At 45.0% G+C, this 24,167-nt stretch overlaps 1 protein-coding gene across 1 annotated transcript in view; it reads left to right on the forward strand.

Annotated features, from left to right (window-relative positions):
- The window catches only part of DNAH2 (dynein axonemal heavy chain 2), a 92,178-nt gene that overhangs the window by 46,696 nt on the left and 21,315 nt on the right, over positions 1 to 24,167 (forward strand). Inside the window, 41 exon segments of the mRNA XM_075206423.1 lie at positions 1,518 to 1,656; positions 1,750 to 1,967; positions 2,376 to 2,474; positions 2,598 to 2,723; positions 2,890 to 3,000; positions 3,594 to 3,782; positions 4,317 to 4,420; positions 5,320 to 5,509; positions 6,430 to 6,610; positions 6,699 to 6,826; positions 6,911 to 7,063; positions 7,157 to 7,282; positions 7,502 to 7,720; positions 8,001 to 8,118; positions 8,258 to 8,394; positions 8,677 to 8,814; positions 9,138 to 9,296; positions 9,381 to 9,533; positions 10,933 to 11,024; positions 11,163 to 11,361; positions 11,465 to 11,689; positions 12,647 to 12,751; positions 13,121 to 13,309; positions 14,152 to 14,237; positions 14,535 to 14,665; positions 16,013 to 16,162; positions 16,315 to 16,482; positions 16,599 to 16,759; positions 16,852 to 16,991; positions 17,503 to 17,635; positions 17,844 to 17,983; positions 18,064 to 18,274; positions 18,528 to 18,644; positions 18,983 to 19,124; positions 19,285 to 19,454; positions 19,571 to 19,687; positions 19,953 to 20,117; positions 20,207 to 20,329; positions 21,392 to 21,540; positions 23,671 to 23,737; positions 23,831 to 23,981. Coding sequence (XP_075062524.1) covers positions 1,518 to 1,656; positions 1,750 to 1,967; positions 2,376 to 2,474; positions 2,598 to 2,723; positions 2,890 to 3,000; positions 3,594 to 3,782; positions 4,317 to 4,420; positions 5,320 to 5,509; positions 6,430 to 6,610; positions 6,699 to 6,826; positions 6,911 to 7,063; positions 7,157 to 7,282; positions 7,502 to 7,720; positions 8,001 to 8,118; positions 8,258 to 8,394; positions 8,677 to 8,814; positions 9,138 to 9,296; positions 9,381 to 9,533; positions 10,933 to 11,024; positions 11,163 to 11,361; positions 11,465 to 11,689; positions 12,647 to 12,751; positions 13,121 to 13,309; positions 14,152 to 14,237; positions 14,535 to 14,665; positions 16,013 to 16,162; positions 16,315 to 16,482; positions 16,599 to 16,759; positions 16,852 to 16,991; positions 17,503 to 17,635; positions 17,844 to 17,983; positions 18,064 to 18,274; positions 18,528 to 18,644; positions 18,983 to 19,124; positions 19,285 to 19,454; positions 19,571 to 19,687; positions 19,953 to 20,117; positions 20,207 to 20,329; positions 21,392 to 21,540; positions 23,671 to 23,737; positions 23,831 to 23,981 — 6,019 coding nt within the window.

Consider the following 24,167-nt stretch of genomic DNA (forward strand, 5'->3'; position numbering starts at 1 on the left):
ACACCGATATTGCCTAAAAATCTCCATACATTGTGGAAGATATATCGTTAGTTGTGGAAAGAAGGATCTTCCTACTTCTTCCATTAGATTATTCATGTTACTTCAGTTTTTGTTCGAGGGTCTAGACAGCGGTCTAAAACTTAGTTCTTAAAAGGTCCGGATTTGATCCCTGTTAGCCTTGTTCCAGAAGAAACTGTTTCCTGAAGTACAGAATTTTTTGCGGGGATGCTCTATGTGCACCCGCCATAAATTATGGCTATTGCTCCTTTTGAGCCAAGCTTAGTCTTGACAACATTGCAACACCCTTCTTTTGAACCATTAAAGTCGGTAGACTTGAAGTTTTATACGTGGAAGATGACTTTTCTGTTAGTGGACTCTACAAAGAGCTCTGTCCTGAAGATCTCCATATCTCATTTTTTATGATCAGAATATTGTCATTCCAACCTTGGGTCGTATTCAGACTTTTGAAGACAGGGAACCTCTTCTCTTGTTGGATGTTGTCAGGATCCTGAAGACATCATCATCATCATTTATTTATAAGACATGCCTTTTAAAGAACTTCAGAATTTCGGAAAACATGAATTTTTAGTACTGTATGATGCTGAAAAGAAATGTTGGCTGGCATACTATTTTCTAGATGGATTACTTCAGTAATTAGACAGGCTGATGTTGGAGCAGAGATGCCTGTTGCGGATAATGAGAGGGCACACTCTACACTATTGGTGAGTGTCTCCTGGTCGGCACATTTGTGTCGCGTGGCCACCTGGTCATCTGTCCATACGTTTACAAAGTTTTACAAGTGCAATGTTTTCACACCCACGATGCTGGTTGTGGATGGAAGGTTTTGGGTACAGCAGGTTCAGAGGATTCCCTCCCCCTAGGGTTGTAATGGAACATCCCCATGGTTCTAGTGTCCCCCAATTGGATGTATGAGAAAGAGAAGGATTTTTGTACTAACATTAAATCCTTTTCTCGAAATCAATTGGGGGACACTGGATGCCCACTCTTCAACCTCTGTTCTTCCCTTTATGTTGTAAGTTGTCTGTTATGGGAAAACTTAGTCTTCCTTTCTTGCTCTCTCCCTCCTTCATTTGTCTCTCTTGTTCTGGTGTTCTGAGTTAGAAAAATGACTGGTTTCCTACATGCTAGAGGGGCAGAACTCAGACTTTGTTTGGGATTTTCTTAAAGTGCACAAACTCCTACCTGCACCTCTGTTCAATTGTCTGCATATTTCCAGTGTCCCCCAGTGGATTTCAAGAAAAAGATTTAACCTAGGTGCAATAATCACTCTTTTTGAGATGATGTAATATATAAAATTCTTAACAATTGTACACAGTTGTCGAAAGTACCAAAATAATGGCATTTTTCCATCCTCTGTTTTAGAAGTGTCCCCCCACTGCCTGAAGACATACACCATAATGCTTAGCTGGGTGCTCCCCGACAATTTATTTTAGACCATCACCGTTTGTCGTGTACACATTGCATTACATTTGTTCGCTGTCTCTCCCACTATACAGAATATCTTCACGGGAGAGGACATCAGGAAGCAGCTGCCCCAGGAGTCAGCAGAGTTTGACTCAATAAATACCAGCTGGAAGACCATTATGGATCGCTTAAATAAGGATAACAATGCCCTGCGTGGAACCCACCATCCAGGTGTGCAGGGTGACATGGTCTGAGGACTGGAAATCTGTCCTGAAGGATGACCCGGCATCGTCTAACCACATCTGGTTTCCCTACTCGGTTTAGGTCTCTTGGAGAAGCTGGGGGAGATGAATGAGGTCCTGGATGGAATCCAGAAGTCCCTGGACCTGTACCTGGAGACCAAACGTCAAATCTTCCCGCGGTTCTACTTCTTGTCCAACGATGACCTGCTGGAGATCCTTGGACAGTCCCGTAACCCAGAAGCTGTCAAGCCCCATCTCAAGAAGTGCTTTGACAACATCACGTCGCTCAAGATCCAGAAGGTAATTAAAATAGATGTGCTTTTGATAAGTTTATTAAATATCCCCTTTTGGATAAGTCTCTCCCCCATTATCTAGACATTTTGTGGGTCAACTACTTGTCTTAGCTCCTATGCAGTCAGTCATTGCCTTCACTACACGTCTACAGTATGGACGTTTGGGCTACCTGCCCAGTTGTAGTTTGTATATTCTGCCACTAAAGATATAAATGTTAGTAAACAATAGTTAAAATAAATTAAATAAATATGTCAAGTCAAATGTCATAGGTAAGTAGAGTGATTGTTGTTAGAGTAGTAAAATCCACAGGATTCTATAAATTGGAGAGAATTGTATTCTGAACATTACTTCTTAGATTACACTGCATGATGTAGAAAATGGACAGTGTTATCTCATGACTTTCAATAACGACAGGTTGGCGTGAGCAATAAGTCCGAGGCTGGAGGCATGTTCTCTGCAGAGGGGGAGTACGTGGAATTTACAGACCCTGTGCTATTAGAGGGTCCCGTAGAGGTAAGACCTGTTTTAAGCCAATCCATATTGATGTAATTAAATACCCTCAAATTAAATAAAGCCTTGATGTTAAGTGCAACCTATTTCTGCAGCATTCTCCAGCTATATCTTCTTGTCTTGTAGGCCTGGCTGTGTGACATTGAGAGGACCATGCGTTGGACATTAAAGGACCTTCTGAGGAACTGTCGACTCGCGCTGAAGAAAATGACGAGCAAACGGGACAAGTGGGTGAAGGAGTGGGCAGGGCAGGTAGGTAGATGGAAACCAACCCTCTGTCTGTCACACATCTTGTTTCATCGCTGACTCTTCGACAAAGAGGAAAGCGACCACGACGCAGCAAAACCCAATGCTTGGAGGTGCCTTTGTTTCCATTTTCCAATTGATGTCCTCTGTCTCTTACTCTCTCCCCACCCAGATGTTGATCACGTCCAGTCAGATACAGTGGACCACAGATGTGACCAAGTCTCTCGTGACAGCCAAGGAACGTGCAGACAAGAAGTACCTCAAAATCATGAAGAAGAAGCAGGTCTACTTACCCCCCAATATATCTTATATGTTTTAGTCTATAGTTCATGTATACTTCATTTTATCATATCTGCTTCATACTGAAGCAAAAAGCAATTTTAAAACAAATCTCAATTTAAAAGAAGATCAAGCAGGCTGAATGGCAATCTCATGTTGCCTGTGTCTACAATGTCTACCGTATACAGCCAGGGCATCTGCGGGGTTCTAGCATATTGCAGCTTGGGTAGAGAGAGATGTAGATGGAAATAAAGACGCAGGGGGGTCCTGTGATACTGACAGCCTGCGGTGATACTGATAGCCTCTTGTTAAAGAGCCAGGTCACAACAAACATACAACAGACCCATGACACTAATGTTCCACTTAAAGCAGGCTAAAGGAGATAACTGTCTCTTTTCATATCGTACCTACCTGTGATTGACATTATGATGACCGATAAAGTTATATAATGGTATAAGAGGATCGGAGTTTGTCTGCAGATTCTAGATATAGCAGAGTTATAGAAAATAAGCTGTTAAAACCCAGCAGCCAATCAGCTTCCCAAGTCCTGAGAGTTCTAAATTCTGAGGTAGCTCTATATCACTTATATATCCACAGGTCTCTATGCTGAACAAGTACTCTGATGCCATCCGCGGAAACCTGACCAAGATTCTGCGGCTCAAGCTGGTGGCCTTAGTGACTGTGGAGGTTCATGCCAGAGATGTCATTGACAAGATGTTGAAGAGCGGCTGCATCGATGTCACTTCCTTTGATTGGCTGAGTCAACTGCGTCTTTATTGGGACAAGGTAATGTTACCTGTCCGACAACATATCATGTAGAACAGTACGAGTGCATTGAGTCACTCAGTCTGTCCCTCCTCCTGCAGGGTGATACAGTGACACAGACAGAAGGAAGCTATGAGCCTGTCCCTCCCCCTGCAGGGTGATACAGTGACACAGACAGAAGGAAGCTATGAGCCTGTCCCTTCCCCTGCAGGGTGACACAAACAGAAGGGAGCTATGATTTTGTCCCTCCCCCTGCAGGGTGACACAGACAGAAGGGAGCTATGAGTCTGTCCCTCCCCCTGCAGGGTGATACAGACAGAAGGGAGCTATGAGTCTGCCCCTCCCCCTGCAGGGTGACACACACAGAAGGGAGCTATGAGTCTGTCCCTCCTTCTGCAGGGTGAGACAGTGACACAGACAGAAGGGAGCTATGAGTCTGTCCCTCCCTCTGCAGGGTGACACAGCTGGTAGATGTGGGTCTGTCCCTTCCTCTGCAGGGTGACAGTGATTTAAACAGAAGGAATTCCACATAATTAGTATTATTTACCTCTGCAGGACCTTGATGACTGTCTCATTAGACAGACTAACACGCAGTTCCAGTATGGATATGAATATCTTGGAAATTCGGGCCGCCTCGTGATCACTCCTCTAACCGACAGGTACTTTCACTTTCCCTGTGTATATTCTCTCTTCATCATTAAGTGTGACAACTTGGGTAGAATATTACAGCAAATAATATAGATAAATAATATTTAATTATTGATATATAAGTAAAACCTGTCACTTGTAGTCACTGATGAGACACACAACGCTGTAAAGTAGCTCAGTAGATGAGTCTGGCTACACAGAGGGGTCTGTAATCCAGAATTTAGTTGTCCTGCTCCCAGCAGCTTCTGGCTTTAGGTAATGAGAGGTTTGGAAGAGACTCTTATTTACCACTAAATTGGAGATCAGTGAGATGGAGGAATTTCCTCTGTCCTCACAGCATGACGAGTTTAGTACTAACAGTGTTGGGAGCATTGGGACATTACAACCCCTGAGAGTCAAGGATAAATTGTCTGAAAATAAATTGTCTGACTGTTATTGGTCTTTTCTTAATGTCATTACCTGTCTTTATGCTATATTTTATCTGTTTTGTCTGATTTGTTTAGCTGCATATTGGAAGACTGTTGGCATTTGCCTTTGATAATTGGTTTGGTTCTAATTATTTAAGCCAATTAAAAGTATTTCAATAATAAATAAACCTATGATGAAAGACCAACTCGATTGCAAAGATTAGTGATTTCATGCCCAGTGAAGCCAGGTATAGGGATTAGGAGGAGGGGTAAGGAGAAATAAAATCTTGCAAGAGAGAGATTTCCTAGAGACCAGTCCTCAGATCGATATCCTCTACATTGTGATGTGTATATTTCAGGCACAGTAATGGGAGAATCGCTTTCCCGGCTCCATTACAAGGAGGAATGGAGCCACCTGTTTCATGGTAGACATATGGATGTATACGATCGCGTCTTACTTTCCTCCTCGTGCTGTTAGTACATGTCTCCGTCTTTTCCCACAGGTGCTACATGACCCTCACCACCGCTCTGCACCTTCATCGTGGGGGCTCTCCAAAGGGCCCAGCTGGTACTGGGAAAACAGAGACCGTGAAAGACTTGGGAAAGGCGCTGGGAATGTATGTGATAGTGGTGAACTGCTCTGAAGGCCTGGATTATAAATCCATGGGGAGGATGTATTCTGGTTTGGCTCAGGTGAGGAGAACCAGGAACATATTGTGCATGTATGTGTGACTATTTAGCCCCCATCTTTGACCATGACCTGTCCACCATCTGTCCTTCCTCTAAGGCCACACCTATGTCTTTACTTATCACTGCCTAGCCCCCATCTCCGACCATGACTGGTCCACCAGCCGTCCTTCCTCTAAGGGCTCACCTATGTCTTCTGCTATCACTGCCTCGTCCCCATCTCCGACCATGACTGGTCCACCACCTGTCCTCTGAGACCACACCTGTGTCTTTTTGCTCCATTTCTTTATCACTTCCTAGCTTCCATCTCTGACCATGACTGGTCCACCATCTGTCCTTCCACTGAGACCACACCTGTGTCTGCTCTTATCACTGCCTAGTCCCCATCTCTGACCATGACTGGTTCACCACCTGTCTTCTGAGACCACACCTGTGTCTTTTTGTTCAATCTCTTTATCACTTCCTAGCTTCCATCTCCCACCATGACTGGTCCACCATCTGTCCTTCGACTGAGACCACACCTTAGTCTTCTTACTCCACTTCTTTATAACTTCCTAGCCTCTGTCTCAGACCTTGACTCGTCCACCCTCTGTCTTTCCTCTGAAACTGAATCTGTGTCTTCTTTTTTCACATTTTTATCCCTGCCCAGCCTCCATCTCAGGTCATGACTGGGCCACCAATTGTCCTTTCAAGATCACACCTCTGCTACTTTAAACCCACTTCTGGTTTCAGTCACAGATTATAACTGGATAACCACCTATCCCTCCTCTTAAACCAACCGTATTTGCTCTTTTTTCCCTTCCTTTTCTCTGTCAACCCCTTATCTTAAACTACAAATGTGTCACCCATGTGTCAGCTCTCACTTGAATTCTTTATCATTGTCTTTCGTCCATCTATTTAATTACACTCTAATTTACATACTCTAGACTGGCGCCTGGGGATGTTTTGACGAGTTTAATCGCATCAACATTGAAGTGCTGTCCGTGGTTGCCCAGCAGATCCTTTCTATACTGTCTGCTCTCTCTGCTAACCTCAACCGATTCGTATTTGAGGGAAGAGAGATCAACTTGGTGTGGTCTTGCGGTATATTCATTACCATGAATCCAGGTGAGATCCCTCTGCTTGAACAATGTACAACCGAACCGCTGTGTGAACTCCTGTATCCTTGTCGTTGACACATTCTCGTGCTTTACAGGATATGCTGGCCGCACTGAGCTCCCCGACAACCTGAAGTCCATGTTCAGACCCATTTCCATGGTGGTCCCAGACTCGACACTCATTGCAGAGATCATTCTGTTTGGAGAGGGTTTCAGTAACTGCAAGGTAACAGCACTCCATAGTAGAAGACGGTCACACCCATACAAGATCCTACATGGCATAACTTCACACATTGCTCTTGTCTCGTAGCTCCTTGCTAAGAAGGTCTACACCCTGTACTCGCTGGCCGTTCAGCAACTCTCCAAGCAGGACCACTATGACTTTGGGCTGAGAGCTCTAACCTCATTGTTGCGCTACGCTGGCAGGAAACGCAGAGTACGGCCTGACCTGTCTGATGAGGAGGTGGGTGGAAAGTATTTGCTGGTTTTGCCTGCGACTGCCAGATAGGTGTATGGATTTACAGCTTCCTCATATCCTGTTCTTTTTTCCCCATAGATTCTGCTCATGTCCATGAAAGATATGAATGTTGCAAAGCTCACCTCCGTGGACCTTCCTCTGTTTAATGGAATCATGCAGGATCTCTTCCCAGGCATTGACACCCCATCCGTGGACTATGGCAAGGTGTGTACAGCGATGCTTTCAAATATATCTGCGGGTACAAAACTGTGGGCAAAACTTTAGCTTGTACATCTGTGTATGCTCTGAAATCTGTGAGTGCTACAAGACACTTTTAAGAAGCTCTGCTTTACAGATGTGTTCAGGTCGTATGCGTTTTATATATGTGAAGATTTAGATGCTGTGCTCTTATAATGTCTTACTTCTTCCACTGTACACCCTCAGCTGCGGGAACAGATTGAACAGGAACTGCGACTCTCCGGCCTGCAAGTCACGACTTTCACCGTCTCCAAAGTCATCCAGCTCTACGAAACCAAGACCTCGCGCCACTCCTGCATGATCGTTGGCAGGACCTGCAGCGGGAAGTCCACCACCTGGCGCTGCCTCCAGGCGGCATTGTCTGCGCTCCAACGTAGCGGGGACACAACCTACAACCTTGTGCGGGTGAGCGATGGGTCAGGGAGTAGCTGGAGTCAAAGAACGCATCTTAAACATAACCTTAGTCGTTTGCTAATAAGAACCACAAGCGGGCGCACTTGCTTCGTTATGTGTAATAGGCTCCATAAAGAGATATCAGCAGAGGTCGGTTCTTCACTACCTGCCTAGAGGTACAGTGCTAGCATGCGCACGGGGGCAGCTGTACTCTACCCCTCGTATCGTCAGGGGCCGTTTTATCAGGACACTAAGATGCGGTTATTTATTCATTATTTCCCTATGTGCGTAGGATTTCCCTCTGAACCCCAAGGCTGTGTCTCTGGGTGAGCTCTATGGAGAGTACGACCTGACAACCAGCGAGTGGACAGATGGAGTTCTCTCCAGTCTCATGAGGACAGCTTGTGCAGGTACGTTTGATGCATGCAGGGCAGGCAGGGGATGTATAATGCAGGTATAGGGGAGCTGTATATTACAGAGTCATTATATGCTATGTTAGCAGTGTACCTCCCCCCTACGGAGTTGACTAGATTCTAGTTTCCATTCTAGATGAGCGGCCGGAGGAGAAGTGGATCGTGTTTGATGGACCAGTGGACACTCTGTGGATTGAGAGCATGAATTCTGTGATGGACGATAACAAAGTCCTAACTCTCATTAATGGTGAGAGGATTGCCATGCCTGAGCAGGTGAGCTAACAAACAAATATCTGCTGTAATAAAACAATATATAGCAGACGTGTCAAAGCAGGTGAGCTAACACTCTCACCATCATTATAAAAGAGGTAAGATAATCATTTCTCAGCATTTCTATGCTGCGGGTAAGGACTTGTGTGACTAGTTGACAAAATAGTTGTGTTTTGTTTCATTAATACTATATAATGTTTACTAAAACCTGGACTGTGTTGTAGACAGATACCCAGCTGTCTCTGGACCCCCTGATTTATATCTGACCTGTTTACCTTTCCACAGGTGTCTCTGCTGTTTGAGGTTGCAGATCTCGCGGTTGCCTCTCCAGCCACCGTATCTCGTTGCGGTATGGTGTTCACCGACCACACCAGCCTGGGCTGGAAGCCTTTTGTCCAGTCATGGCTGGAGAAGAGGACCAAGGTAGGACAGAAAGAGCAAAGGAGAGGGCTGATATAGGACATTTCTAACTAGGACAGTGTGAATGAAGAGAGAAAGGATGAGCGTTTGGTTGACCTGATGGGAGTCAATGGGTCTGAGAAAGATTGACGTTGTTGGGTTTACACTTTACGCAGGTTGTGGGTACACCTTACATTTGTTACAAGGTATTCTCCTTCGACTCTATATAAACCTATGGGATATTAGAGTGGTTGTAGACATCTGGCTGTAGAATAAGTTGCCACGATGTAGAAGCCATTGAGCGATTGTGAGATTACTGACAACAAAGTATTTTCTGCATTGTCCAGGCGGAAGCAGAGACACTCCAGCGTATGTTCGACAAATACGTTGGGCGGATTCTTGAGTACAAGCAACAAAACTGCAAGGACCTTGTACCTCAAGAGGACACTAGTGGGGTCATCTCACTGTGCAAATTGTATGACTCACTTGCAACACCTGAAAATGGGGTTAGTACTTCATGAAATATGTCTTTGTGTGGTCTGTAAGTCCATGTTTTGTTCGTCTGTCACTTATTTTGCCTCACACCCCAGGTAAATCCATCCGACGCGGACAATTACAGCCGAATGGTGGAGCTCTGGTTTTTGTTTTGTCTTATATGGTCAGTCTGCGCTTCTGTGGATGAAGAGGGGAGAAGAAAGATTGACAACTACATGAGAGAGCTGGAAGGAAGTTTCCCTAGCAAGGTGAGAAGAAGAAGAATAGTACAATATTGAGCGGGGGTGACGTGAGATCCCTATACCCAGCTTTACACTGGACGACAGCTTCACAGCTCCCCTGTGGGACTACATAGACCCTATGGCAAGACAAGGCTGGTAATGAGGCCAAGCCTCCAAGACCAAATGGAGACTTCATCTTTAATCTCTATGCAACCTTAGTATTCCAGATCCCAGAACACATGCCAAGAGATTATCCTTCTCCCTTCATCATCATCAACATAATTTATTTATATAGCGCCACTAATTCCGCAGCGCTGTACAGAGAACACACTCACATCAGTCCCTGCCCCATTGGGGCTTACAGTCTAAATTCCCAACATACACACACACACACACACACACACACACACACACAGACAGACAGACTAATTTGTTAGTAGCCAATTAACCTACCAGTATGTTTTTGGAGTGTGGGAGGAAACCGGAGCACCCGGAGGAAACCCACGCAAAAACAGGGAGAACATACAAACTCCACACAGATAAGGCCAGTGCTGTAAGGCAGAAGTGCTAACCACTGAGCCACCGTACTCCCTTATGTGATATTAACCTCACCAGGAATATGTGAGTAACTAGGAGAAGTATAACTCGTTTTGAGGACCTTGCTCGTATGTTTATATAGAAGGATGGCTGTGGTTGAGGTGGGGATCCAGTCTTTCATGCTGTTTATGGCCTAGTCAGTGATTTGAGTCCATCTCCTCATGACTTGTTGGTTCTTTAGGGGGTCTTTTTTATTCACAAGGCAATTCAGATGGTTTACACTGGGCAAAGGCCCTAATATGACCCCATAGGTGTTGATTTTCAATAAATTTAATGAGACTTAGGTGGCTCATTAGGTTGCCTAGTCTCCTTTCTAGTTTTACGGAGGAACCTCCAGATAGCAGAGAATAGATGTGCACTATTATATACGGTAGGTGGACCATCTCTGTGCCTTGGTTCAAAACGAAAGCGTCTTGCCGTATTCTGCTCTACTTTCCTGCCCTTACAGTACGCTTTGTAAACGTCCTCCCCTGTGTGTATTGGTTGGTTCACAGTAACTGACACGGCTGCGGTTTTAGCTTTTTGACCTGCATCAAATCCCATCAGGACACTGTCCTAATGATGTAGGGGGAGCTTCAGTTGTCTGTAGTGGAGTCAGGAGGTAATACTTTCGTATTTCACAGAGCCTCAGGCAAGTGTCAGGTATAACATTATATTTAACTTTCATGGTTAAAGGCTTAGTTGACCGTTCATTAAATTGTTTCTATTGGTTGCAACCCTGCAAATGTTGACCTTGCATACCTGACTGAGTAATGGGCTAGTCCATGCGCGATAGTGATGCTTCTGGATGACCTCAATGAGTAATTAAATTTATTTTGTCACCCATCAGGACACTGTGTATGAATATTTTGTGGATCCTAAATCAAAGAACTGGCTCAACTTTGAGGAGAGGCTGCCCAAGGGTTGGCGAATTCCTTCTAAGTATGTCCTAGAGCGTAAACATCTGAATTCACCAACCATCATAATGCCCAAGTATTTTTAATCTCTTCTTCTGTACTTCCTGATATCTACTGCACCCTCTTTAATAATCTGTGATTTTCCTATTACCTCTCCTCACAGTGCCCCGTTCTATAAGATCATGGTGCCAACAGTGGACACTGTGCGCTATCAGTTCATTGTCAGTGCCCTGGTTGCTCATCAGAGTCCAGTTCTACTTGTGGGGCCAGTGGGTACCGGGAAGACCTCCATCGCTCAAAGTGTTCTGCAGTCCCTCGATGCTAACAAGTGGGCATTGCTGACCGTAAACATGTCTGCACAGGTAACCACATTATAGTGATGTTTCCTGAAGCTGTCTCAATGAATTACCCAACCAGAAGCATTAGTTACCAGTCTACAATATAATTATCTCCCATTCTTCTTAGACAAGCTCAAGCAATGTGCAAAATATTATTGAGAGTCGTGTGGAGAAGCGAACAAAGGGGGTATATGTTCCTACAGGAGGCAAACAGCTCATAACCTTCATGGATGACCTCAACATGCCAGCTAAGGACACATTTGGATCACAGCCCCCTCTTGAGCTTCTTCGGCTATGGATTGACTATGGCTTCTGGTATGATCGTAACAATCAGAGCATCAAATATGTAAAGGTCAGACTCAGGACTGTTCTTTGCGTGTTCACTTGATACTGAGCACGTTCCTATTATTTTCCATGTTCTTCTTCCTGCTTTCGGATTGAGAACCTTGAGTCTCCTACTCTACTTCCCTGCCCTGACTTTGTGGGCCTGAGACCTTTTCCTTTTCTTGACTACTCTGAGAATGTGACAGTCTGACCTGCTGCTCTATTTTCCTGCCCTTACATTTTGAGCTTCATGCTTTCTACTCTGTTTTCCTGTCTGACGTTGTGAGCCTCAGACCGTCTACTCCACTTTCCTGCTCTGACATTGTGAGCCTCAGACCCTCTAATCTACCTTCCTGTCCTGACAATGTAAGCCTCATACCTTCTACTCTACTTTCCCACCCTACATTTAACATTGTAAGCCTCAGACCTTCTACTCTACTTTCCTGCACTGACATTGTGAGCCTCAGACCCTCTAATCTACCTTCCTGTCCTGACAATGTAAGCCTCATACCTTCTACTCCACTTTCCCACCCTACATTTAACATTGTAAGCCTCAGACCTTCTACTCTACTTTCCTGTTCAGACATTGTGACTTTCTACTCTACCTTCCTGCTCTGCATTGTGAGCCTCAGACCTCCTACTCTACTTTACTGCTCTGACATTGTAGCCTCAGACCTTCTACTGTATTTATCCTGCTCTGACAGTGTGAGCCTCAGACCTTCAACTCTACTTTCCTGCTCTGACATTGTAGCCTCAGACCTCCTACTCTACTTTACTGCTCTGACATTGTAGCCTCAGACCTTCTACTGTATTTATCCTGCTCTGACAGTGTGAGCCTCAGACCTTCTACTCTACTTTCCTGCTCTGACATTGCGAGCCTCAAACCTTCTAGTCTACTTTGCTTCTCTAAATATGTCTTCACTAATTTTCCACTTATGACTGTAGTTTCTTTATTTCCTCTCATTCTCTCTTCTTCCCTCCCCAGGACATGTTCATTATGGCAGCAATGGGTCCTCCTGGTGGGGGCCGCACGGCTATTTCTGATCGACTTAAGAGCCGGTTTAACCTTATTAACATGACGTTCCCTTCGGTGAGTAAATAACTTCATTATGGATCACAGTGTCCTGTAACAACACTATACGTTATACCTGTCCTACTGAGGGTACTCTGCGATCTGAGAACTGTGCGTAATCAACAGAGACCTTGATAGGCTAATCCAGACTCTAGGAATTGTTTGTTACAGGGCATTTAATCACCAGAGAGATTATCTTGGATACCATCCTCTCACTTCACTGTGGGTCTGATTTAGAGTTTGGAGTAGATCCAGCTAGAAAGCGCAATTTTACTTCATAACAAAACCATTTTGCACAGCAGGAGGGCAAATTTAAAAATAACTGATTGTGTAGACTCAATAGCCATTTTTAAGAGGAACTACTGATTTTTGTTTGTCCTCTCCCAGGAATCTCAGATTAATCGCATATTTGGGACAATGATGAGTCAGAAGCTGCAGGATTTTGAGGAGGAGGTGAAGCCGGTTGGAGATGTGATCACTCAGGCAACCGTTGAATTGTATAATGCAATTATTCAGAGATTCCTTCCCACCCCAGCCAAGATCCACTACCTGTTCAACCTCCGGGACATTTCTAAGGTGAGGAGTCTAGAGAAAGAGGTGAGGAATGCAATATCAAAAACATATGCGTACATGGGAAATTAGATATTGAGTACTGGGAAGAAAAAAGGGGCAGAAATTGTGTGTAAAGATGAGAGTTGGTTCACATTGAGTGCATGACAGAGAGTCCGATAAACGTTAGCTTGGGAAGAAAGTTGATTAGACTTTGAACTTGAGTAAGCAAAGGTGGACATTTAGGGATTAAAGAAAGTGGTCATTGAGTGCAGGGGTGAGAGTTTGGTAGCCATTGAATGCAGGTAATTGGTTGGTTGGCCATTGAGCTCAGGGGAGAGAGTAGGGTGGCCATTGAGTGTAGGGAATTAGTTGGTTGGCCATTGAGTTCAGTGAAGAGAGTAGGGTGGCCATTGAGTTCAGGGAAGAGAGTAGGTTGGCCATTGAGTTCAGGGAAGAGAGTAGGGTGGCCATTGAGTTCAGGGAAGAGAGTAGGTTGGCCATTGAGTGCAGGGAAGAGAGTTGGGTGGCCATTGAGTTCAGGGAAGAGAGTAGGGTGGCCATTGAGTTCAGGGAAGAGAGTTGGGTGGCCATTGAGTGCAGGAAAGAAAGTCGAGTTGAGCGTCTCAGTACAGGAAAAAAAGCGGGTTGGATGTTTTGGTATAGTAGGTACAGGCACTTTGAGAAACCGAGTAGCGCGGTAGTGGGGAGAAGAGTGAGGGTGAAGAAGACAGATTGGGGTGGACAAAGTATACTTGTTGTTGACCTTCCAAACATAGAGAAGATTGTGATCCGGACAGACTGACAAATTAATGAGATATTTGAGAGCGCTAAATAAAATGGCCCTTCACCTCTCCTTCCTTCTGCAGGTATTCCAGGGCATGTTACGAGCCCACCGTGACCTCCATGATACAAAGCAAAGTATAACCAGACTATGGGTACACGAGTGCTTCAGGTAACATACACACCTTTAAACAAAAGCATGTATGGCATAATCACGCTGGTCATACACACCTGTACCACTGTCCAGGTATAGAGACTCATAGACTGGACTATGAGCTTCAGCACCTTCAAGTAGCTACAGGATGAGCTGAGATACTTGGATCAGGTTGCAGAAAAACAATTGGTTTCCTGTTTTGTGTAAAACAATGTATAAGACCTAGAAGGTTTATGCAATGTACATATATACATAACAGATCATTTAAAATATCGGACTATTTCACTGAAATGAATGTTCCTGTCTCTCCGGCAGAGTCTTCTCAGACCGTCTGGTCGATACGTCAGACACTGAAGCTTTTGTAGGGATTCTGAGCGAAAAGTTGGGTTCTCTATTTGACCTTACATACCACAACTTGTGTCCCAGCAAACACCCACCTATTTTTGGTAGGTACCATCTCTTGCAATCACTAACAAGCTCTTGTGTTTATCAAACGATCATGTATTTGTGTATACTTATTAGTGTTCCCCAGGGCTTCCTACACATTACTATCTAATGAGTTTCAGTGAATAGTGTACCCGTATGTTCATCCTCCAATATATTTTTAAAGCATGATCTGGTAATGGCAGCACCTGACGCATTGTGCTACCACTACATAGAAATAATATTAGGATCATTTACTAAAGGGAAAAACACCTGTCTTTTTTTGTGCTTGCACCCGTTTTTCAGGGGAAGCGCATGAATTTGCAGGAGAAGATGGCGGCAAAATTTAGCGTCTTCTGATATGAGAACTTGGTTGGATCAGGGTATTCCTTGCCGAGCGCATGGAATATTCCTCATAAATTTCCATCCCCATGTATAAATGAGATTTCACTTTGCAGGATGTGGAGGAGGTGCATTATAAAGAAGCACACACACCTTTAACAGTGATAATGCAGCAAGTTTCAAGGGCAGTAACTGATTTTATTTGCTTTGCTACTTGTGCTTTTTGACCCACGTCACCAACTGTTTTTCTATTAGCTAAGAACTTTGGAAAGTTTCATTTGAGTATGCTGCAGTGGAAATTCTGGGTTAACCTTTACCATCATGCTTCACATATGGAACTTTCAATATTTGGGTTGAGTTGTCCTGTAAAACACAGCAATATGTCTGTATTTATTTGTTGTCGCCCATATACTAATCAGAATTTTTATGTCGGTGTACTAAATGTCACAATTGTGGTCATAGGAAAAATGTACTCCACCCCTTCTCCCTGTATTTGCGTGTGTTTCCACTGGATGCTCTGGTTTCCTCCCACATATCAAAAACATACTAGTAGGTTTATTGGCTTCTGACAAAAGGCCCTTCTGTAGAAGGGAATATAGATTGTAAGCTCCACAGGGACAGAGACTGATGTGAATGATTACTTTCTGTAAAGTCAGGGGCAAACGCAGGATTTGTAGAGGGGGGTTTCCACACCACGCCACCAGTGGGCGTGACCAGCATGCATGGGGGAGTGGCTATAATTTTAGACAGTGCTTGACTGCTCTCCAACTCTTCCTATCCCCATAATATACATGGGCAATGCTACGTGCACTACTGTTAGGTGCACACAGTTCTCCCTTTTCAAGCAAAGCTTTGTGAAGCGGCAGCAGGGTCCAGCCACCTCAATTATACAGTGCCCCAGGCTTGGAGGGGGGTTTCCAGGCACTAGGACCCTCCCCTCGGTTTGCCTATGAAAGTGCTGCATAATATGTAGGCACTATAGAAATAAATATGATAAATAATATGAAGATCTGCATGTTCATCACTAGGTGACTTCATGAGGGAGCCTCCGGTGTACGAGGACATTTCAGACTTCAAAGCTCTGAAAACGTTTATGACGACTCAGCTGCAGGAGCAGAGTCAGCAACCCGGGGCCGCTACTAAGAAACTTGTCTTGTTCACAGATGCTATCCAGCACGGTAGGTCCATCCGGTCCTTTCATTCTATAAGCAGAGCTCTTTCACGATGATCTAGGAATGTCAATGATAACATGGACTGTTAGTTTCTGTAGAGATTGGTCTTTCTGTACTCTCCAGTGACTGACTCTTATACTAACCTCTTCCTTCCCCAGTGACCCGAATAGTGCGTGTGATCGGACAGCCACGTGGAAACATGCTGCTCATTGGCATCGGGGGCAGTGGGCGTCAGAGCCTGGCACGGCTCGCAGCCTTTATTTGTGACTATAAGGTCTTCCAGCTGGAGGTGACGCGCGGGTACCGCAAGCAGGAGTTCAGAGAAGGTGAGGGAGCGAAAGTCAAGAGGCTATGACCTCTTCATTGGATGAAATGTCTCTTTAAGTCCGTTTAACTTCCCATGCCGGCCTTCATCTCCCATTGTCCTGTCTCCCTCTCCAAGACATTAAGAGACTGTACCGACTGGCGGGAGTGGATGGCCGTCCTACTGTTTTCATCCTGGCAGACACTCAGATCACAGACGAATCTTTCCTGGAGGATGTGAACAATGTATTAAGTTCTGGGGAGGTCCCCAATCTGTACAAAGCTGATGAGTTTGAAGAGGTAATATCCATGTGCCCGTTCCTGCCCCCCACCCCCGATGAATCCCATGTACCCTGCACCTCTGCTAATCTCTCCGTCCTGTTGTGCTGTAGATCAGGAACGTTTTACAAGAAAAATGTCGAGAGGAGAATGTCCCGGACACTCCAGAGAGTCTCTTTAACTTCCTGATCGAGAGGGTGCGGAGCAATCTGCACATCGTGCTCTGCATGAGCCCTGTGGGAGACCCCTTTAGGTGAGGAGCTCTAATGTACTAGCTTAGACTAATGTACTAGCTTAGACTATCAAAGTAGTATAAAATTCATATACATAGACATAAACAAGAGTAGGTGACTTCTGTGGAGACATAAACAAGAGTAGGTAACTTCTGCGGAAACATAAGCAAAAGCAGGTAACTTCTGTGGAGACATAAACAAGAGAAGGTAACTTCTGAGGAGACATAAGCAAGAATAGGTAACTTCTGCGGAGACATAAACAAAAGAAGGTAACCTCTGCGGAGGGTTACAAAAATGGAGGGTTACAAAAATGGTATAGGGGTCGGAAGTTGGACTTTGACAGCTTGACTTTTACATGTAAGGCTCACTTCAAAATGTCCAATCTATTCCCAGTAATCATAGTTTACCAACATTTAGAGAAGGATTAGTGACCTCTAGAGTCTCTGTTTGTTCCACCCTCTCCGATTCTGTTTCATTCATAACACAACTCTGTATGCGAGAAGACAACTCAAACTCTTACCTCTGTTACAGGAACCGAATCCGCCAGTACCCAGCCCTTGTCAACTGCACAACCATTGACTGGTTTTCTGAGTGGCCTCAAGAAGCGCTGCTGGAGGTTGCAGAGAGATATTTGGAAGGAGTTGAACTCGGGAGCATGGAAGGGGTGAGTCTCGTGCCTAGGTCGATGTGCGATCTCATGAAGTCGCTGTGCATTAACTGTTATACATCTCCTGAGAGCTCTCACGAATCAATGTCTTCTCCCTTAACACTCTTCTTCCTGTTTCACCATCCAAGAAGGGTTTTGTTTGGAACGCAGAAATTAATTTTGGTCACTTTGTTCTTTGTCCTCACTCCTGTCCTCCCCACCACAGATCAATGGGAAGGTGGCCCGGATCTTTGTTACAATGCACCGCTCTGTAGCGGATTATTCACACAAGATGAAACTGGAACTGAGGAGGCAAAATTATATCACTCCAACCAGCTATCTGGAAGTGGTATCTCGATACAAAAGGTAAGTTATAAAACATCAACATTATTCTCCAGGAAATCGTTGTATAGCAGCGTACATATATGTTCTATATCTGTGTTCAGTCTCCTGAATGAAAAGCGCTCAGAGTTGGGTGAGAAGGCCTCCAAGTTGCGGAATGGGCTGTTTAAGATCGACGAGACTCGAGAGAAGGTGGAGAAGATGTCTGAGCAGCTTGCCATCGCCAGAAGCAAAGTGGCTGAATTCCAGAAGCAGTGTGAGGAGTATCTGGTCATTATTGTCCACCAGAGGAGAGAAGCAGATGAGCAGCAGAAGGTTTGTCTTTATCCAACGCGTCTGTCTAAAGTTAGACATGTATTATATTGACCTGACATGTCTTTGTTGTAGGCCCGAGGCCAGCACCAACTATCGTTCTACTCTTTGTGTTCTTCATGTTTTTCCAACTCAGAGACCATCTCCTGGCTCAAGTGTCATCAGTGGTTACCTGTGATTATTTTTGTCTTGCCCCAGTTTTTCTCTCTTTTGTATCCTTAAAATTCCAATGAACGTTCTCTTAATTCCCATTCAGACGGTCACTGCTCACAGTGAGAAGATCGGAGCAGAGGAGATAAAGTGCAAAGCTCTGGCAGATAATGCTCAGAAAGACCTAGAGGAAGCTCTTCCTGCTCTGGAGGAGGCCATGAGGGTAGGAACCCTGATATCTTCTTCTTCATAATCTCAAATAAGTTACAGACCCTAACATCTGCCCCTATGTGTTATGGTTTGTACCTTGAAGGAGGCTTGGATGTGAATCACTGTTGTCCACTCCCATATTATACCCTCTCGTTTTTTCCCCTGTGAGTGTGTTCTTCTCCTATTCTAAGAGTGGGCACCCTGAGATCTCCACAATAAATCCATTTAGATTCAGTTTTACTCTTCACTTGTAGAGGTTGAGAGATTTTCCCTGCCGTATTCCCAGCCATATCCTTCCCTCTTCCAGAGGTAGCTGTGAGTTTGATATCATTCTTTGCTTCCTCCCCATAGGCCCTGGAGACACTGAACAAAAGGGACCTGAGTGAGATCAAGGCCTACGGACGCCCTCCAGCCCTGGTTGAGACTGTAATGCAGGCTGTCATGATCCTGAGGGGAAGTGAACCCACCTGGGCCGAGGCCAAGAGACAACTAGGTGAGACGTGTTAGAGTCTGAGGAGAAGAGGGATTGGGACGGAGGGGGTGTGGGGTGAAGACGTCCAGCGTTAACGAGAAGACAAACACTGTTCAACGGAGAGTGAACCTATGTATGTCCCCATGTCTATTCACCATTTGTTTGTTCCGTCAACCCTCAGGAGAGTCCAACTTCATCAAACAGCTCATTAACTTTGACAAGGACAATATCTCGGAGCGGATTCTGAAGAAGATTGGACAATACTGTGTGCTGCCGGACTTCTTTCCAGACATTGTTGGCCGAGTGTCTCTGGCTGCCCGGTCTCTGTGCATGTGGGTGCGGGCTATGGAGGTGAACACATTATCATATATGAATGGGAACCCCAGAGTGGAGGCCTGTATGTCCATCAGTGTATATAGAGCTTTGTAGTTGCTGGTAATGAGCCTAGATCTCTTCCCTCTCCACAGATGTACGGTCGTATATTCCGCGTGGTGGAACCAAAGCGTGCTCGTATGAATGCAGCAATGGCTCAGCTGGCAGAGAAACAGGCGTCACTGGCAGAGGCTCAGAATAAACTGAGAGAGGTACAGTAACTTTACTCCATCTGCACTCGAAATAGACTATCTGACACCCCTCATACTGGCGTGTTATACCGCCACATCAGTACAAGTATGGCCATGGCAGTTTGTGGAAGGTGCGCTTGGTGGTGGTTGAAGAGGTACAGAGATAAATTTCATCTCCCCCTGTAGGAAAGCAGGTGACATGCAGGGCTTGTTACTTGTGATGTGTGCTGGTGTGTGTAAGGATTGAGGGTGTTCAGGGGTACTTACCAGGCTGTGTGTGTCACAGGTGGGCGAGCGTCTGGAGCAGTTGAAGACTCAGTACGATGAGAAGCTGACACAGAAGGAGCAACTCCGAGCCGAGGCTGAACTGATGGAGGTGAAACTACAGAGAGCGGGGACACTGGTGACTGGACTGGCAGGGGAGAAATCTCGCTGGGAAGAGACAGTCAAGGTTCGTCTCCTCTTCTACTCCTAACTCTACACCCCGTGTTAATGTGTAAAGATTTTCCCTTATTAATGGCTCTCTGCCGTCCTGTGCAGGGTCTAGAAGAAGATCTGGGCTTCCTAGTCGGTGACTGTCTCCTTGCATCGGCCTTCCTCTCGTATATGGGCCCTTTCCTCTCCAGCTACCGTAAGGGAATCCTTGCCATCTGGATGAAAGAGGTGATTTGCGCCTATATAGACAGTCCTGGTAAAGGCATCTCTATCTCCTTGCCACAAATACACCGCTGAACTCATCCACTGTCCAACATATCCCACAGGCACGCCTCTCTAACCTATCACTTACACAGATCCACTGGGGAATGTATCCACTGTCCAATACACCCCACACACAGACATCTCTCTTTGCTATCACTTACACAGATCCACTGGGGAATGTATCCACTGTCCAACACACCCCCCCCCCCCCCCCCCCACACACACACCTCTCTGTGTTCTATGACTTACACAGATCCACTGGTGAATGTATCCACTGTCCAATACACCCCACACACAGACATCTCTCTTTGCTATCACTTACACAGATCCACTGGGGAATGTATCCACTGTCCAACACCCCCCCCCCCCCCACACACACACACACACCTCTCTGTGTTCTATGACTTACACAGATCCACTGGTGAATGTATCCACTGTCCAACACACCCCACACATACACATCTCTCTTTGCTATCACTTACACAGATCCACCGGTAAATTCACCCACAATCTAGCACACACTCCACGCATACACCTCTATGTGTCCTATCACACAGTTACACTGGTGAATGTATCAAATTCCCAACACACCCCCACACACAAACCTCTCTGTGTACTATCACTTACACAAATCCACTGGTGAATGTATCGACTGTCCAATACACCCCCCACACACACACCTCTCTGTGTCCTATCATTTACACAGATCCACTGGTGAATGAATCCACTGTCACCACACTCACAGACACACCTCTCTGGTTCTAGTTGCTGCCAAAAATTTGCTGATGTATTTGTCCACTATTGAATGCAGCCCACTGACATGTCTTCATGAGCTTCATGTCTTATGATCACTGCCACAAATCCACTGGTGTATTTCTCCACTGTATAGCACACTCCACAGACATACCTCTCTCGCTCCTATTACTTACACAGATCCACAATTGGGTGACCTTTTCCCTATCCTACATAGTTGCATACTCATAGTGTAACCCATATTTGTAATGCTGTAATCCCTGCTGGTTTCAGGTGCAAGAGATGTTGGTCCCCTGCTCTCCCCAATTTTCTCTGACCACCTTCCTATCCAGCCCCACCATGGTGCGAGAATGGAACCTGCAAGGCCTGCCCTCGGACAGTTTTTCCAGTGACAATGGGGTCATCGTCACACGGGGAAATAGGTAATGACAGCCCCTTCCCATAATCTTCTCACATGCTGTATACTCCCATGGGAAAATGTCACATTACAGGAAAAATGTCACATTACAGGAGCCTTTGTTCCACAGTTACTGAACACTGACTGTCACCTGTCAGTTCTCTACCTGTCTATAGTCGCTGTTCATTCACTATGCCTGTTTTCTACCTGTCTTTTGTTTCTGTTCATCCCCTATGCCTGTTTTTTACCTGTGTCTAATCTCTTCTAACTGTGTCTAATTCCTCTCTCTCTCTCTCTGGGACCATGAGTATAGTTGTAGCTTTTTTCACACAGCCAGCTTTCTACCTGTCTCTAGTCAATGTTCATTCACACTTCCAGCTTTCTACCTGTCTCTAGTTAATGTTCATTCACACTTCCAGCTTTCTACCTGTCTCTAGTTAATGTTCCTTCACACTTCCAGCTTTCTACCTGTCTCTAGTTAATGTTCATTCACACTTCCAGCTTTCTACCTGTTTCTTGTCAATGTTCATTCACACTTCCAGCTTTCTACCTGTCTCTAGTTAATGTTCATTCACACTTCCAGCTTTCTACCTGTCTCTTGTCAATGTTCATTCACACTTCCAGCTCTCTATCTGTCTCTTGTCAATGTTCATTCACACTTCCAGCTCTCTATCTGTCTCTTGTCAATGTTCATTCACACTTCCAGCTCTCTATCTGTCTCTTGTCAATGTTCATTCACACTTCCAGTTTTCTACCTGTCTCTTGTCAATGTTCATTCACACTTCCAGCTTTCTACCTGTCTCTAGTCAATGTTCATTCACACAGCCAGCTTTCTACCTGTCTCTAGTCAATGTTCATTCACACTTCCAGCTTTCTACCTGTCTCTAGTTAATGTTCATTCACACTTCCAGCTCTCTATCTGTCTCTTGTCAATGTTCATTCACACTTCCAGTTTTCTACCTGTCTCTTGTCAATGTTCATTCACACTTCCAGCTTTCTACCTGTCTCTAGTCAATGTTCATTCACACAGCCAGCTTTCTACCTGTTTCTTGTCAATGTTCATTCACACTTCCAGCTTTCTACCTGTCTCTTGTCAATGTTCATTCACACTTCCAGCTCTCTATCTGTCTCTTGTCAATGTTCATTCACACTTCCAGCTCTCTATCTGTCTCTTGTCAATGTTCATTCACACTTCCAGCTCTCTATCTGTCTCTTGTCAATGTTCATTCACACTTCCAGTTTTCTACCTGTCTCTTGTCAATGTTCATTCACACTTCCAGCTTTCTACCTGTCTCTAGTCAATGTTCATTCACACAGCCAGCTTTCTACCTGTCTCTAGTCAATGTTCATTCACACTTCCAGCTTTCTACCTGTCTCTAGTTAATGTTCATTCACACTTCCAGCTCTCTATCTGTCTCTTGTCAATGTTCATTCACACTTCCAGTTTTCTACCTGTCTCTTGTCAATGTTCATTCACACTTCCAGCTTTCTACCTGTCTCTAGTCAATGTTCATTCACACAGCCAGCTTTCTACCTGTTTCTTGTCAATGTTCATTCACACTTCCAGCTTTCTACCTGTCTCTAGTTAATGTTCATTCACACTTCCAGCTTTCTACCTGTCTCTTGTCAATGTTCATTCACACTTCCAGCTCTCTATCTGTCTCTTGTCAATGTTCATTCACACTTCCAGCTCTCTATCTGTCTCTTGTCAATGTTCATTCACACTTCCAGCTCTCTATCTGTCTCTTGTCAATGTTCATTCACACTTCCAGCTCTCTATCTGTCTCTTGTCAATGTTCATTCACACTTCCAGCTCTCTATCTGTCTCTTGTCAATGTTCATTCACACTTCCAGTTTTCTACCTGTCTCTTGTCAATGTTCATTCACACTTCCAGCTTTCTACCTGTCTCTAGTCAATGTTCATTCACACTTCCAGCTTTCTACCTGTCTCTAGTCAATGTTCATTCACACTTCCAGCTTTCTACCTGTCTCTTGTCAATGTTCATTCACACAGCCAGCTTTCTACCTGTCTCTTGTCAATGTTCATTCACACTTCCAGCTTTCTATATGCCTTTAGTTATTGTGTCCCCATTACTGTTAGTTCTGCAAAACCCTGATTATACTCTGTGATACATGATGCAACCTTTGTTTTAAGGTGGTCACTGATGGTAGACCCACAGGGACAAGCCACCAAATGGATTAAAAGTATGGAGGCTGCCAAGGTAGGGATATCCATTCCTCACTCCCTCCTGTCCTAATTGCGTCATCATGTGTCATCTTGACCACCCTTCCCTTGTCTCTTTTGTTTCATGTAGGGACTTAAAGTGATTGACCTCCAAATGCCAGATTTCATGCGAATACTTGAACAGGCAGTACAGTTTGGAACCCCTGCACTCCTGCAGAACGTCCAGGAGGATCTTGATCCATCATTGGCACCCATCCTGAACAAGTCTGTCACAAAAGTGGGTGAGTAATGCAGGCTGCTCATAATATGGTTCCACCTCAGGAAGTAATGCAGGCTGTCACTACAGGGGTAAGTGATAGGGATCATACACAGGAAGTAATGCAGGCTGTCAGTACAGGGGGTAAGTGATAGGGATCATACACAGGAAGTAATGCAGGCTGTCACTACAGGGGGTAAGTGATAGGGAT

Source organism: Mixophyes fleayi, chromosome 4 (assembly GCF_038048845.1).
Source record: "Mixophyes fleayi isolate aMixFle1 chromosome 4, aMixFle1.hap1, whole genome shotgun sequence".
Taxonomy (NCBI): Eukaryota; Metazoa; Chordata; class Amphibia; order Anura; family Limnodynastidae; genus Mixophyes; species Mixophyes fleayi.